The 15,096-nt window shown below is 43.1% G+C and overlaps 1 protein-coding gene across 1 annotated transcript in view; it reads left to right on the forward strand.

Annotated features, from left to right (window-relative positions):
• Nucleotides 1-14,272, forward strand: part of rasgrf1 (Ras protein specific guanine nucleotide releasing factor 1) — a gene marked incomplete at both ends in the record, with an annotated part of 39,347 nt that extends 25,075 nt beyond the window's left edge. The window contains 18 exons of the mRNA XM_080736106.1: nucleotides 147-307; nucleotides 1,338-1,401; nucleotides 2,543-2,685; nucleotides 3,190-3,272; nucleotides 3,903-4,151; nucleotides 7,037-7,416; nucleotides 7,530-7,649; nucleotides 8,615-8,785; nucleotides 8,934-9,040; nucleotides 9,994-10,106; nucleotides 10,406-10,466; nucleotides 11,047-11,150; nucleotides 11,721-11,805; nucleotides 11,901-12,098; nucleotides 12,730-12,809; nucleotides 12,902-13,019; nucleotides 13,120-13,188; nucleotides 14,180-14,272. Of these exons, the coding sequence (XP_080592232.1) occupies nucleotides 147-307; nucleotides 1,338-1,401; nucleotides 2,543-2,685; nucleotides 3,190-3,272; nucleotides 3,903-4,151; nucleotides 7,037-7,416; nucleotides 7,530-7,649; nucleotides 8,615-8,785; nucleotides 8,934-9,040; nucleotides 9,994-10,106; nucleotides 10,406-10,466; nucleotides 11,047-11,150; nucleotides 11,721-11,805; nucleotides 11,901-12,098; nucleotides 12,730-12,809; nucleotides 12,902-13,019; nucleotides 13,120-13,188; nucleotides 14,180-14,272 (2,399 nt within the window). The remainder of the gene's footprint in view (nucleotides 1-146; nucleotides 308-1,337; nucleotides 1,402-2,542; nucleotides 2,686-3,189; nucleotides 3,273-3,902; nucleotides 4,152-7,036; nucleotides 7,417-7,529; nucleotides 7,650-8,614; nucleotides 8,786-8,933; nucleotides 9,041-9,993; nucleotides 10,107-10,405; nucleotides 10,467-11,046; nucleotides 11,151-11,720; nucleotides 11,806-11,900; nucleotides 12,099-12,729; nucleotides 12,810-12,901; nucleotides 13,020-13,119; nucleotides 13,189-14,179) is intronic.
• Nucleotides 14,273-15,096: the final 824 nt, after the last annotated feature.

The raw sequence follows: 15,096 nt of genomic DNA on the forward strand, positions 1-15,096 counted from the left end.
CTGCTCTCTATTTCACATGTATGTACAAACAACACACACACACACACACACACACACACACACACACACACACACACACACACACACACACACACACACACACGCACACGCACACGCACAAACATTCCATTCCATTCCACGCACAGGATCTCTCATCCAGGTGCCAATGAGTGAGAAGGGCAAGGTCACCCGTGGGCGACTGGGTTCTCTGTCCCTTAAGAAAGAAGGAGAAAGGCAATGCTTCCTCTTCTCCAAGCATTTAATCATCTGCACCCGGAGCTCCGGAGGAAAGCTCCATCTCGCCAAGGTGGGCCTGAGCTCTTGAGCTTGCACTTGAGCTGCCGTGAAGCTTTTCAAACCCCTAATGCTGGAGCCTCAGTGATTGTTAAAGCGAAAGCGAATGGATTATCTGCCAGGTGATAAACGCAACACGGTTGGAGAGGTCACGGTTCTGTGTATAGCTGCACGTGCTGGCACGTGATGCACACCGTAGGCACACGCTGTACACTTTCAAAGTACATTTCTTGATTGAAAAAAGAAAAATCTAATTTAACTATGGCATGTACCGCTGTTTTGGAGTGCTGCCCATTAGCTGCCACACACACAAGTGTACACCAGTGGGGTCCGGGGACACCCATGGTTCCTTGCAGCCTGGCATGGCCAGACTACTATCACTACGTAGATATTGGTCTGGAATCTCTGTGTAGAACCTGAATTACCAAAGGGTGGATTAAAAAAAATGCCTCTGGTGATAACCCCGCCCCATATTTGCATACTGGGCCCTGATTGGTCCCTCACTACTTTGGAGGGAGTGAAATCCAATCACAACTGAGCGGTGCCAGACCAAATCTGCAGAGGGCACTTATTATTATAATGATATTTTTGCAATGGCAGATTTGCCTGGTTTCCTGACTAGGTTCCTTGAGGGAGCATAATGAGGAACAGTTGGCTATTTGAAAACACCCGATCTATAAGTAGCCTAGTAAACTGACTCCTCCCATCTTCTGTTGAGACTGGTTTACGAGGCTAATCTATAAGCACATAGATCTTTTTACATAGATCTGCTTTAAAAACAAAAAAAGATTGACAAAATAATCTTGATGAATCTTCTCTTATTGGGGTCCCTGGCACAAACTCTTTCCAATCGGGTGTCATCAGCCAAAATGCATATCTTTTGGGTTACCTTGATATGAAAATGTTTGAGAACCACTGCTCCAGATAGCTAAACACATACTGCACTTTTGTCCTAGTGATATTTACTGGTAACTAGGAGAGTGAATAACAGGAGGCTGGATAAACACTAAGAGTACTAAATGCATCCCATGTGTTCTTGTCAGAATGGAGTGGTCTCCCTTATAGACTGCACTCTTCTGGAGGACCCCGAGGGAACAGATGACGAGTGTGAGTTCCTCAGTGTTTTATTTATACTGATACAGCAGCAAGGACGTGCAACGTGGTGTATAATGTATGATGATATTTCTGTGCTGTTATTTATTGATATTGTATCCCTTACTGCAGCAAAGGGATTCAAACACTGGGTCGGGGCCCCATTTGTAGGTCGTGGACCTTTTTTTATGGGTTTTTATGGGAGTTTACCCTTGTTTCCTACGAATAATTACAAATTATTATTATTAAAGATTTTGGTATATTGTAATATTGTGATATGGCATAAGTGTTTTTTTTTTCAGATTTTAATGACTTAAGCCATTGTTTAGGCTACAATATAGCCTGATAGCGTGTTGCGGGTTCTAGTCCCATTCCCGATGGCCTTTGCTGCGTGTCATTCCCCATCTCTCTCCCCTGTTGTCTGTCTTTTGAGTCACTAACTATCAATAAAAGCGTAAAAAGCCCAAAACACTAATAGCTGACCAACCGTACAATCTCACAACTACACATCTCATGTAGAGCTTGTAGATCTGCTATTTTATTTATTTATTTATATTGTCACAATACGATAGAGAAATAAGAGATTTTGTTAAAGCTATACTATGGAAGTTGCTCAACTACTGGTCAGTAGCGGTATTGCTTTTTTCTGCCGTTTTTCGCCGGAATCGCCGCGGACCACCAGAACGGGGCCGCGCGACCACCGCGACCGCCTCGCCGATACGAATCCGTAGAGCCGTCTCCCGTAATTTTTAGACCAGGATTGGGGGAGATTCCTTCACCAGTGTAAACACTGTTGCTGACGGAAGCTACTTCCTGAAGAGACGGCAAGACGCGCTGTGATTGGCCGGTAGTGTATGATCGGCGCTGTGATTGGCCAACGTATATACAACGTATATGGATGATGCAGATTGCGTAATTTTGCCGGGAAATCCGGTTCCCGGCCAGGATCATAGAAATCAAATTTACAGAAGGCTTTAGGGGCTGAAATTAACGGAGTTGGGGTTCTAAAACTTTAGCGATTTAATAGTTTACAATTTTAAGATTCGTTTTAGTGGAAAGGTTACATAGTATGGCTTTAAAAGAATATTCTGATATTTGATTTGTGTGCTTGTATTTGTAGAAATTCAAACTTTATGTGTGTGTGTTTGCCTCTTAGCCAAATCAGACAAGATGGGCCAAGACATGGAGCACCTGGATTTCAAGATAGTGGTGGAGCCCAAAGACAGCCCGTCATTCACAGTGATCCTTGTGCCCTCCTCCAGGCAGGAGAAGTCAGCATGGACCAGTGACATCAGCCAGGCATGTCAGCATGCATCACCATCGCCCGCACTCTGATATGAGGCTAAGCTTAGCCACATGAAGCATATAGGATCCCTATTCTTGGGTGAACATTTGGTGAAAATAGCCGATTTACAAGCTCTCAACGCTGTGAGCTTGTAGATCAGCTATTTTCCTGCAGCGATATTATTTAGTGTTGAGTGAAACAGCGGGGCCTAGCAAAGAGCCATGCATGATAATCCGATCAAGTATTGGGTTTAAAGGGTCAGTTCACCTCTGGGACAACTAGATCTTATTTTATTGCTGTTTGGGACACGATCAACACAATCCTGAGTTATTTTTTGTGTTCAATCTGTGTTTTTAGATATTTTAGTATTTCAGCATGAATGATGATGCATTTTGCATCATATGAGTCATCATGCTGCATCAGCTTTAAGTGTTTAAGATTTCTGCAGTGAGTGTGTACAATACAGCACTCCTACTCCTCCTAAAGTTAGTTTCTGTGTCTCTGTATCATCCTTATAGTGTGTGGATAACATCCGCTGCAATGGACTGATGATGAACGCCTTCGAAGATAACTCTAAAGTCACGGTGCCGCAGATGATCAAGTAAGCCTCATTTTTAAATATGAGTGTGTTTCTCCCTCTTTTCTGATTCTGGTTATGCCATAATAGGCGAATATTCTGCCACAACCAGACAGAAATAGGTGACTATTTGGCGTACGTACAACAAGTATGTAGGGCAGGGTTCCCCAATAGGCGGCCCCCGGGCCATTTGCGGCCCGCGGGGGGCTACTGTCTGGCCCACACCGACCCCAGTAATAATGGTGGTATAAGAGCAGCAACAACGCTAGTATATCGTCATTGTCGGGTGGAAATCTCGTATCGCCAAATTTGTACATTCTTTCGCAAATCATACAAGGCCGTCGCACAAAAGTAGTGAAAACAGCAGATCTACAAGCACACAACGCCTCGCACCGCGAGGCGTTGTGTGCTTGTAGATCGTCTGTTTTCACTAGTTTAAATCATATGATAAATTCAAAACGAACGGTTTTGGACATACAAGATTTTCACCCGACAACGACGAAAACTGTCGCTGGAGTAGTGGGTACGCCACCGTCGCCCCCTGCAATGTTGTTTGGTACCCTAGACATAATTCAGCCCTTGGGGAAAACTAATTGGGGAACCCTGATGTAGGGTATATGTGGTTTTAACACGTTGATCTTGTCATACGAGCAGATCGGACACCAGCCTGTACTGTGACGACGTGGACATCCGCTTCAGTAAGATGATGAACTCCTGCAAGGTGCTGCAGATCCGCTATGCCAGTGTGGAACGCCTTCTGGAGAGGCTGACCGACCTGCGCTTCCTGTCCATCGACTTCCTCAACACTTTCCTCCACTCGTACCGCGTCTTCACCAGTGCTGACGTCGTGTTGGACAAACTCATCACCATTTACAAGAAGCCCATCAGCGCCATCCCCGCACGGTGAGTGGCATTATCTCATACGGAGTTGGACGTGGCGCTTCATAAATATCTGCTTTGATTGTTGGTCCATGACTGCAGTCAGGCCGGCGACAATTATGTAGGAATGATGTTAATGCCCTTTGACGTCGTAATATTGTGAATTGGTCAGTTTCAGTTTTAGGCCTACAGTACGGTTATGCTTCTATAATTCTTTCATGCTTCCCTAATCCTAGTTAAGTCATATTTTGTGTGATTGTGTTTGCATGATGTGTGAGTGACGTGGTAAATAAATACAGTACAGTACATCTACTGATGCAAACTTGGACTCATCAGAAGTGTTACCTGGAATGGGTCTGTTTCGGCTCTCGGAATGACAACCTCCTCCAGTCCAGGGACGTGCTGGTCATTTGGAAAATCGGGACAACTCCCGAAAGGCCGCTCCATTCCCAGCCGGTCCAGACCGGCCTTAAAAAAAATGTCCGGCCTACAAAGTAAATATAACTCATGTAATTGGCCCACTGGCTTGTCTCTCATGATCTGAAATGGACAATCTAGCAGCAGCTATAGAGAGTAATCTCTCTCTATAGCGCTGAGTAGCAGCAGCCCACAGAACCATCACATTGGCCACTGGCTTGACTATCATCTGAATACCGGCCCACTACTCCTGGATGGTCTACATACAAATCATTACTCTCTTTATACCAGAAAAACAATGAGACCTAATAACCGTTCATCGGTTAGTATTTGAGGCCTCACGGCGCGTCCAGAAGGTGAAAAAAGCTGGTGTGCGGCCGATGCCCGCGCGGAATGAGGGCCTCTCCAATTCCTTTTCCCGGGCTGAATCAGTTGCCCAGTACGTCCCTGCTCCAGTCGACCCGAACGAGGCTGATCAAATCCCGGCCTGTGTCCAAAGTGAAATGCTACAGCCCCCGCTGTCTCTTGGGTAGAGATGGGATTTAGGGCTCTTTGAAGTGAGCTGGATCTCTGGGATCCGTTCCTCTCAAAGAGCCGTTCAAAAGACTGGCTCATTTTAGTTACTAGTTACTTTGTCGATTTTGATTATAATTACAAATCAATATAACCCTATATACATTTCAGCCATATATACATTTACGCCATTTGAAAATAGCCGATCTACAAGCTCACAATGCGCCGCGTTTGATTTTTTCTACATTTTATTCATTGGAAAACCTATGAAATGAGACATTCTGCATAATGAGTACTTTCTACTATTTTGGTACATTTTTGATACCAATACACTTGTACTTTTACTAAAGTACATTCTAATTCCCAAACTTCTACTTGTTGCAGAGTATTTCTACATTGCAGTGTTGATACTTTTTTTTAAGTTAAGATTTCAACACTGCAATGTAGAAATACTCTGCAAGTAAAGAATTTACTCCCCCTCCTCAAAAAAAGGAACGGTTCCTTATACTGCGAACCGGATCCCATCGTTCATTTCAAAGAGCTGTTCAAAAGACTCCTCTACCTCTACTCTTGGGGAATTAGAGACAGTCAGTGGGGAAGATGGCTGGTGAGATGCTAGCAGCAGGTGTTGGTGAGCCCTAGTGGGTTGCGTACAGTAGATGGAGGTTGGGGCCGACAATCTGTGAATGAATCACTGGCCATCGGGGCCTACAATGCTGCAAATGGGACCTGCAGCCACTGTAGGATTCCCTTTAAGGAGGCAGTTGGGCTCAATCATACAATAAGCATCAAATACTCTTACTGGACTTGAAGGCTTGGTTACCCTATAACAGGGGTCTTCAGTGTTTTCAGGCCAGGTACCCCCTGGTTGAGAGAGAGATGAGGGACCCCCACAACCTGTTCATAGATTCCGTATAGTGTCATTGTTTGACAGCACAATCGTGAATCGTCAGTGTATTTTGGATTCATGTCAATTTGTGTTTTCAAATATTTTACCACTTGAACCGTCAACACTTACTAAACTTGACCTTTCACTCTGTACTTAGTCTGCTCTTTTCCCCCTCTACACCAAAGCTCTTTGCTGAAAATAATATTATTAACCTTATATCAATCAAAGATTTGGAGGACCCCCTGTAGTAACTCTGAGGACACCCTAGGGGTCCCGGACCCCCTGTTGAAGACCCATGCCCTATAACCAAGCCTACTACCAAAGGGTGATAAGAACTGAAGAGGGGTTAAATCAGTGTGTGTTCTAGCTGCATGTGTGCGTGCGTGCGTGCGTGCGTGCGTGCGTATGTGCGTGTGCATGTGTGTGTTTGTGCGTGTTTGTGCGTGCGTGCGTGGGTGCGTTTGTGTGTTGCTGTGTTGCTCCGTGGCTCCATGCAGGAGAACAACGCCCCTGTTCACCACTCACCCCCCCCCCCCCCCTCTCTCCCCGCCTTGTCATCCAGCAGAGGGTCTATAGAGTGAAATATGGATGTTGCGTTGTTTCGTGGGGCTGACCAGAGCCCCTCCACAGGCGAGAGAGAGAGAGAGCCCCCACCCCCAGACTTAGATCAGGGAGATCTCCACATGCCCACACCCTGCAGCATCTTATCCCACTGTGAACCGCCTCCACTTGGCTGCCTGTGTCAGCAGTGGCCGCGCACACTATCACTCACTGTGCTATTTATGGGAACCCGTGAGGTCGCCAGGAGGGTGGCAGCGAGTGGGAGAGGTTTTTCTGCAACACTGCAGCCTGTGCGCTGTTTCAAAAAAAGACAAGATGCGGCTGTGAAGGCACTCCTTGTTGTTGCCGTGTCTGAAGTGGCTTGTGTTGAATATTTAGGGAGCGTTGTATATTTAGCTAAGCTCTTTTTTTGCTAAGGAGTGTGTTAAAAACATACAGTAATGTGTTCGCAAAGTACACAGATGAAAAGGCTAAGAATTCTTATTTATGTGTCCTAAATTCCAAATGTGTTTATCCTCCCTCGGTGCAGGTCCCTGGAGCTATTTTTTGCCAGCAGTCAGAACAACAAACTTCTATTCGGAGAGGCTCCCAAGTCTCCTAGGGCCAGCCGAAAGTTCTCCTCCCCTCCTCCCCTGGCCATCGCCAAGACGTCGTCCCCCAACCGCCGACGCAAGCTCTCGCTCAACATTCCCATCATCACAGGGGGCAAGGCTCTTGACTTAGCAGCCCTAAGCTGCTCCTCGAACGGCTATGCAAGCATGTACTCCTCCATGTCCCCTTTCACCAAGACCACCCTGGACATCAACAAACTCTATGTGTCCAGCACCATCACCAGCAAGATCCCAGATGAGGCCGAGGACAAGTCAGACAAACCAGAGGAGCCCTCTGTGTCCACAACAAACAAACAGGGTACAGTATGTCCTGTCAAGCAAGGTCTCTCTGTGTCTTTGACTATCTGGAATGCTTGTTTATTGTGTGTTTACTAAGATATCCCCCCCCCCCCCCCCCACACACACCCCCAGATCTCTCTGTGCGAGAAGAGAGTGACAATGACCAAGACCAGAGCGATGATGCAGACCCAGAAACCTCTCCCGTCAAGTCACCAACCACCCCTAAAAACGTCAAGTGCAAAAACTCCTCAGGTACCTTAGTCTACAGTCTACAATGTGCTCCAGACAGCACAGTATAGCATCGTTATGGCTCGGTGGTGTGGTGCACAAGCACCTGGAGACCACACTGGCACACCACCTGTATTTCATTTCCTGGCCAATGTCATAATATTTATCAATGAGAATTTGATTGATGGAACAGAATCCGCATAAGAAAATAAATGTTATCTGTTTTTAAAATACTCTTACATCCATCTGTTAGATAATAGATATTTTAGCATCGCTTAGACACATTCCTCTGTCATGAAAGACAAAGTCTTGTATCTGCCATAAGGCATACTGTATGAAATGTAAATTGGTGGATGATTATGTGGGGAAAGCCAGTGCCTGGCATGAGTAGGTGTTAGGGAAACTTGTGTCATAGCAACTACATCAGCAGCGTGATTTCCCTTCCGCCCCCAACACTGAGCTTGTTTTCAGTGTGGCTAAGATTCTGTAAAATGTAATAGTATTTGAAAGCTAAAGAGGACACGGAATTGTACGTATTAACTGCAACAACGGTCATATCTCAAATAGTAGGCCTACTGTTGGTCTCAGTTCCTTATAAATGCCTCTGCGCTTTCAGGGTTTAAACACGGCAGACTGCAGCAAAGCTGTTGATTCCTCCATTATGCTGATATTTGGTGGCTATATTTAGCAACAACCATCTTGAATATCAAAGCCTCTTGTAAAGAAAATTATATAGGGAGGGAGCACTGTAATGCTATGGCACCCCCTACTGGAGGATTGGGAAATGGCAAAAATACTTTGTGCATCACTGAATTATACTGAACTAGAAGGAACCCAAACTTCACCGTTATGACATTGGCTTCATTTTGAGCTTATGATTATTTCTAGAAATAATAAACATATTTGCTCAAAGCTACACTTTTTTAACACTTTAATCTCACCAATATTGCAATCAAATCTGTGTGTCTATACATTCTTCTTCTCTGTAGAATTCTCCCTGTTCTCCTACAACAATGGCATGGTGATGTCCTCATGTAGAGAGCTGGACAACAACCGCAGTTCCCTGTCTGCAGCCTCTGCCTTTGCCATCGCTACAGCGGGAGCCAATGAGGGCACGCCTACTAAGGAGAAGTATCGCCGCATGTCCCTTGCCAGCGCAGGTAGGCCCACAACAAAATGTCTAATGAGGACATCACTACAGAAACACTGACAGATTGTCATTTTCTCACTTAGCCTTAATTAATTAAACTGTTGATGATGAACTGGTGGCAGTTATGTGCTGAAACTCATCTGAAACCTTTTCTCCAGGTTTCCCAACAGACCAGAGAAATGGAGACAAAGAGTTTATCATCAGAAGAGCAGCGACCAACAGAGTTCTAAATGTTCTTAGGCACTGGGTGTCCAAACACTCTCCGGTAATACTTTCCATTACGCTTTACGTTTTTTTTTTTTTCTTTCTTTCTTTTTTAATTGTCTTAAAATGAGCTTGTTAAAGGATGGACCGGTCGGCAGGCTGGCGGATCACGTCGTCACACTTACCGGTATGTCATGATGACATGGCGTATAGACCTTATTCACACCGCGGCCATCTTGGATCACATGACTTCCTGGGTTGGCTGCCTGCATTACAAAACATTGTGAACAATGGAGCGATGGTCCCAAAATATGAGTTCTATTCAACCAATTTCTTTTTACCAAATTGACAAATGGGCAGATGACAACATCAACACCCCCAAAATGATTAAATAGAAGGGCTACAGTAACAGGATTGATTACATCCATGGTAACGATATTCAAGGTAAGTTAGGTTGCAACCTTACTGTGTACAAAGACTTGCTATCTGTGCAGTGCTTGCTCCACCATCATACAATACAGTAATACTAACTATATGATGGCAGAGCAAGCACTAGTCTGCACAGATACTGTAGCAAGTCTTTGTACAGAGTAACACTGCAACCTAACTACCATGAATATTGTGGATGTACCCTTCTATTTAATCCTTTTGGGGATGTTGATGTTGTCATCTGCCCATTTGTCAATTTGGTAAAAATAAATTGGTTGAACAGAACTCATATTTTGGGACCATCGCTCCATTGTTCACAATGGTTTGTAATGCAGGCAAAGAACGTCACAGCAAGAAAGGACACCGATGCGTTTTTTGGCACCACGGCTATGCGCCATGACACTCTCGATGGCAAAACTAGCACCGGAAGTTCGGTGAATAACATTGGAGTCTATGAGAGCGCGGCTGGACAGCACAGTGATGTGTCAGGGGAATCACAGTGTCAGGCGTTACACGTATATGTATACATAAATACGGTCAAGCTGTGACGGTATATACAGTATATACACTGTGTGCTTTGTGCAGGACTTTGAGAGTAACAATGAGCTGAAGTCCAAAGTTATTGCCTTCTTGGAAGAAGTGATGCATGACCCAGAGTTGCTGACCCAGGAGAGAAAGGCAGCGGCCAATATCATCAGGTACTGGAAACATATACTTTAATAATTGAACTGCATTTGTAGCCTACACACAAACACCTGAACATTTTTATTGGAAGAGTACAGTATGTTCATGCATACAAGGAATTTGTCTCACACTACGGTAAATTGAAATATAACTAAGAAGATACTAGTTAGGAATAATCAGTCTGATGACAGTGAGTAGCATACATGTCTCTATAAGGGCCTTTGTAAGAGCTCTAGCTGGCATCTGATCTGATTATGAGCATAGTATATTATATAATACTTCTGGTGTTGACTATTGTTTTGCTATCTGCTAGGACTCTCACCCAGGAAGATCATGGTGACAACCAGATTAGCCTTGAAGAGGTGACACAGTTGGTAAGTAAAGTCATATTGTCTCACAAAATGGGATCTAGGGACCCCCAGGGGACCTCGAGGGGATTCCAATGGTTCCCCAGCTAAATGAGAAACTGTTTAAACACTTAAGCTCCATTTAATTATTTGGCTATTCAATAATAGCTGATCTACAAGCTCACTCACAACATGTCACTATACAGTACGACACGTTCTGTGCTTGTAGATCTGCTATTTTAGACAAATCTTGACAATCCTTTGGAGACCTGTCTCTGACACATAATCTTGAAACATGGGGGCATTGTGAGATTGTAGATGTTTTGTGAGTTTGTGTGAGCCTGCAGAGGGTTGAAGTGGGTAATATATGTTTTGTAAGAATAGAATCAAAATCTACAAAGTAACAAGTAACTATTAAAGGTTTTCAAATAATTTTAGTGGTTCAATATTTGCCTCCGAAATGTAGTGGAGTAGAGGTATCAGTACTGACATTTTGAAATACTCCAGTACAAATACATTTGGGTGTCCTTGACATTAAAGTTTTTGAGAAGCATTGATCTGCTCCACCAGAGTGTAAAAGACAGTTGTGTCTATTGGTCTCTTGCAGGCGGAGATAGGAAAGACTGAGCCCTTTGAGAACCACTCTGCCCTGGAGGTAGCAGAGCAGCTCACCCTTCTGGACCACCTGGTCTTCAAGGTCATCCCATACGAGTGAGTGACATGACACTAGGGCATTCACCAAATATCAAAGTCACTATTCGCCGTTGTTCACCGAAGTCGACTATTCTCTTTTTCTTTTTTTCTTATTATTCCTATCTTGGCGAGATAGGAAGTCATAAGAATGAATTGTTAATGCCCCTGGTGGATGAATTTGTTAATGCTCTATACCAGGGGTTCTCAAACCTTTTTAGGCCGTGAAATATAAACATATTTGAACTGGGGACCCCCACCCTGACAAGCACTTGGAATTGTAGTTATTACATTTAATGTGACTCGGTTCCACAGATAAATATTGTGAAAATAGCAGATCTACATGCTTGTGAGGCGTTGTGAGCATGTAGATCGGCTATTTTCACAATGTTCGGCTCTTGCTTACTTAATATTTGACAGTTGGGCCAGTCCTGTCGAATATTCGACTATTCGAATACTTTGAGGTTGAATAATTCGAATACTAAAAATCACTATTCGTGAATGCCCTACATGACACAATAATACAATTGTCTATTTTGTGATCAGAAATAACCCACATTCACCGTTCACTCCTTGTCAATGTCTTGTCAGAGAATTCTTTGGACAGGGCTGGATGAAGAATGACAAAAATGAAAAGACTCCGTACATCATGAAAACGACAAAACACTTCAACGACGTATGTATGCCATCGCAGTCTTTCCTTCCACCTTCTATAAAGGTCAAATCGATATAAACTGTCAGTGTAAGCCGTCACACTTTTTTTCCGGACAGATAAGCAACCTTATCGCCACTGAGATCCTGCGCTGTGAGGATGTGGTCACTCGGGTGGCCGTCATAGAAAAGTGGGTGGCCGTGGCTGACATCTGCCGATGTCTGCACAACTACAACGCCGTGTTGGAGATCACTTCCTCTCTCAACCGCAGTTCTGTTTTCCGCCTCAAGAAGACCTGGCTCAAAGTATCCAAGCAGGTGCCCTAAATAGCTCCATTATGTTCTCTGTGTGTTATTATAGTGCTCTCTAGGGCATTCACGAACTGTCATTTTTAGTATTCGAATTATTCGACCTCAAAGTATTCAAATAGTCGAATATTCGACAGGACTGGCCAAACTGACCAAACTGTCAAATATAAAGCAAGAGGTGAACATTGTGAAAATAGCCGATCTACATGCTAACAACACCTCGCTTTGTGAGGCGTTGTGAGCATGTAGATCGGCCAGGGGCATTGACAACTCATTCTTATGACTTCCTATCTAGCCAAGCTTTCTAAACTATATATTTTTCAAAGAGAAAACAATAAAAAAAAGAAGAAAAAAAAGCGAATATTCGACTTCGGTGAACAACGTTGAATAGTGACTTTGATATTCGAATATTTGAATATTCTGTGAGTGCCAGTGCTTTCTGTTATCTGTGCATTTGTGTGTGTGTGTGTGTGTGTGTGTGTGTGTGTGTGTGTGTGTGTGTGTGTGTGTGTGTGTGAGTGTGTGTGTGTGTGTGTGTGTGTGTGTGTGTGTGTGTGTGTGTGTGTGTGTGTGTGTGTGTGTGTGTGTGTGTGTGTGTGTGTGTGTGTGTGGCTGATGCCCTTTCCAACTCATCCTCTAGACAAAGTCAGTGATCGACAAGCTGCAGAAGCTGGTCTCCTCAGAGGGAAGATTTAAGAACCTGAGGGAGGCTTTAAAGAAGTGAGTTGTTTTGCACAAGTATATTCTTTTGCAGCGGACCAATAAAACAAATAAGGAGCGTAACTGGATGATGTTTACATTTCTCCCACTAGTTGTGACCCTCCCTGTGTGCCATACCTGGGCATGTACCTCACCGATCTGGCTTTCATTGAGGAGGGGACGCCAAACTACACAGAAGATAACTTGGTCAACTTCTCCAAGATGAGAATGGTATGATGTGCTACAGTGCTTTGCTGATTGTGTTATCTAGAGAGGACTAGATTGGGTGCTGTGATTCTCTGTTGGATTTACTTGTTCTCCGTCTTTTCAGATTTCCCATATCATCAGAGAAATTCGGCAGTTTCAGCAGACAGCATACAAGATAGATCATCAGCCAAAGGTACTTCGCTATTCCAACATTTTTTGCCATTTGCCATGCTAAATTTGTCTTGTAAACAGTGTTGTTTTTGACAGCAAATTTTGATTACGTTTTAGTCATAGTCTTTTCAATAAAATGTAATTTAGTTTTAGTCATAATTTAGTCACCTGAAAAGTTTTAGTTTTAGTCTAATTTTAGTCAACTAAATATCATAAGATTTTAGGCGACTAAATCTACAGTTGATTTAGTCAACTGAAATGTATTTTGGCAGGCCTTGATGGTATCGTAATGACTCATTTTAAACTGACTGAGCTTGTAGATCGGCTATTTTCAGCACGCAGCACCTGTGAGCAACCAAACATAAAATGACTCTCTTCTCCACTAGTCCCTCCCTAATGTTTTAGTCTAGTTTTTATTTTGCTGACGAAATTGTCAATATATTTAGTCTTAGTTTTTGTCATCACAGCTTAGTTTTTATTTCGTTTTTATTTAGTTTTCGTCAGTGAAAAAAACACAGTCGACAAACATTTTTCGTCATAGTTTTCGTTGACGAAATCAACACTGCTTGTAAAACGAAGTAGATTTATCAGAGTCAACACATGCCATCGTCTATTCAATGCTTCGGCCATATAGCATACCATACCACATCTCCAAACTAATAAAACGTACCTGAATAATTGACTCAAGGTTAGATAAAACATTACGGCGACGTGATGTGGGACTACGGCTGTTATGACGTAATCGCCGTAGCGGTCAAAAGTGTTAAGCAACCAGCCGTCGGCACTGTCGGCTAAACATGTCAGACCACCTGTATGGTCCTTTAACCTGTTGTTAAACAGTAAATAAATAACTTACTTTATTCAAGATCTTCAAGCTCACAACACATTGCATTGTGATGTGTTGTTGTGAGTTTGTAGATCTTTTGCCATTTTGTACCTTTTTTGCCTATAAATAACATGCCCAGGTTGAAATGCTCTTTACCACGCTTAAATGATTCCTTCCTCCTATTCAGGTAGCACAATACCTGCTGGATAAGAGCTCTGTTCTGGATGAAGAAAGCATGTATGAAGCCTCACTCAGAATTGAGCCCAAAGTGTCAAACTGATGAGAATGGTGGTCCAGCTTTTTTTCCCCTGTTCATAACATAGTAGCTACATGAGTAAACTAACACATTGTACAGCTGTTTTGAAATAATATTTGTTCTTTCACTTTATATGTTTCAGGTCACATCAACTTAATTCTTACATACTTTGGGGATTTCTTTTTATTTTGTCATTTCTCTCAAGGGGAGACATTATATGCACAATAACAGAGGTCACTATATTTGTACACTTGTGCACTCTATGTGACCAATGACAATTTGCATTGATTCATCTGTGTAAATTTTATACTCAATTAGCACACGTGCTGTCAGTCATTCTCTTTGTTTGAATTTATTGATGATTGAGTTGTTCTGCAACTAATGTAGCATTGAAGAAAATCTAAAACTGCACCAAATCAGGTAAAAGGACACAGACAGTACCACAATATGATTAGAGGAAAGCATATCGTTGCAGTCGGTCGGAAGTTCGGATGTCCAAAGCAGTTATAGCCTACTCTTCAGGAAAAATTACCTGTGTTCCAATGTGTAGTTATTATTTATTTAATCTTGCAACACTCTTGTATGACAAAGTAGGGCATTAAATTACAAAAAGAAACACCAAGTTGAAATATGGTGATAGAAGATTTCTGCCCGACAGCAATGATATGTTTCTCACTCCAGTTTCCCAAATTGTTTTTTGTCATTATTAGTGCTCACCTCCTACTTTAACCACTTAAACCATATACTGTATAATTAGTTGACCGGGGTACGCTAGTATTTCCTTACTAAATCTCTTTGCTGAAAATAGCTTAGCTACAAGCTCACAGGCAGCATCGGGTTGTGATCTG

The sequence above is a fragment of the Nannobrachium achirus genome (assembly GCF_963921795.1).
Source record: "Nannobrachium achirus genome assembly, chromosome: 11".
NCBI lineage: Eukaryota > Metazoa > Chordata > Actinopteri > Myctophiformes > Myctophidae > Nannobrachium > Nannobrachium achirus.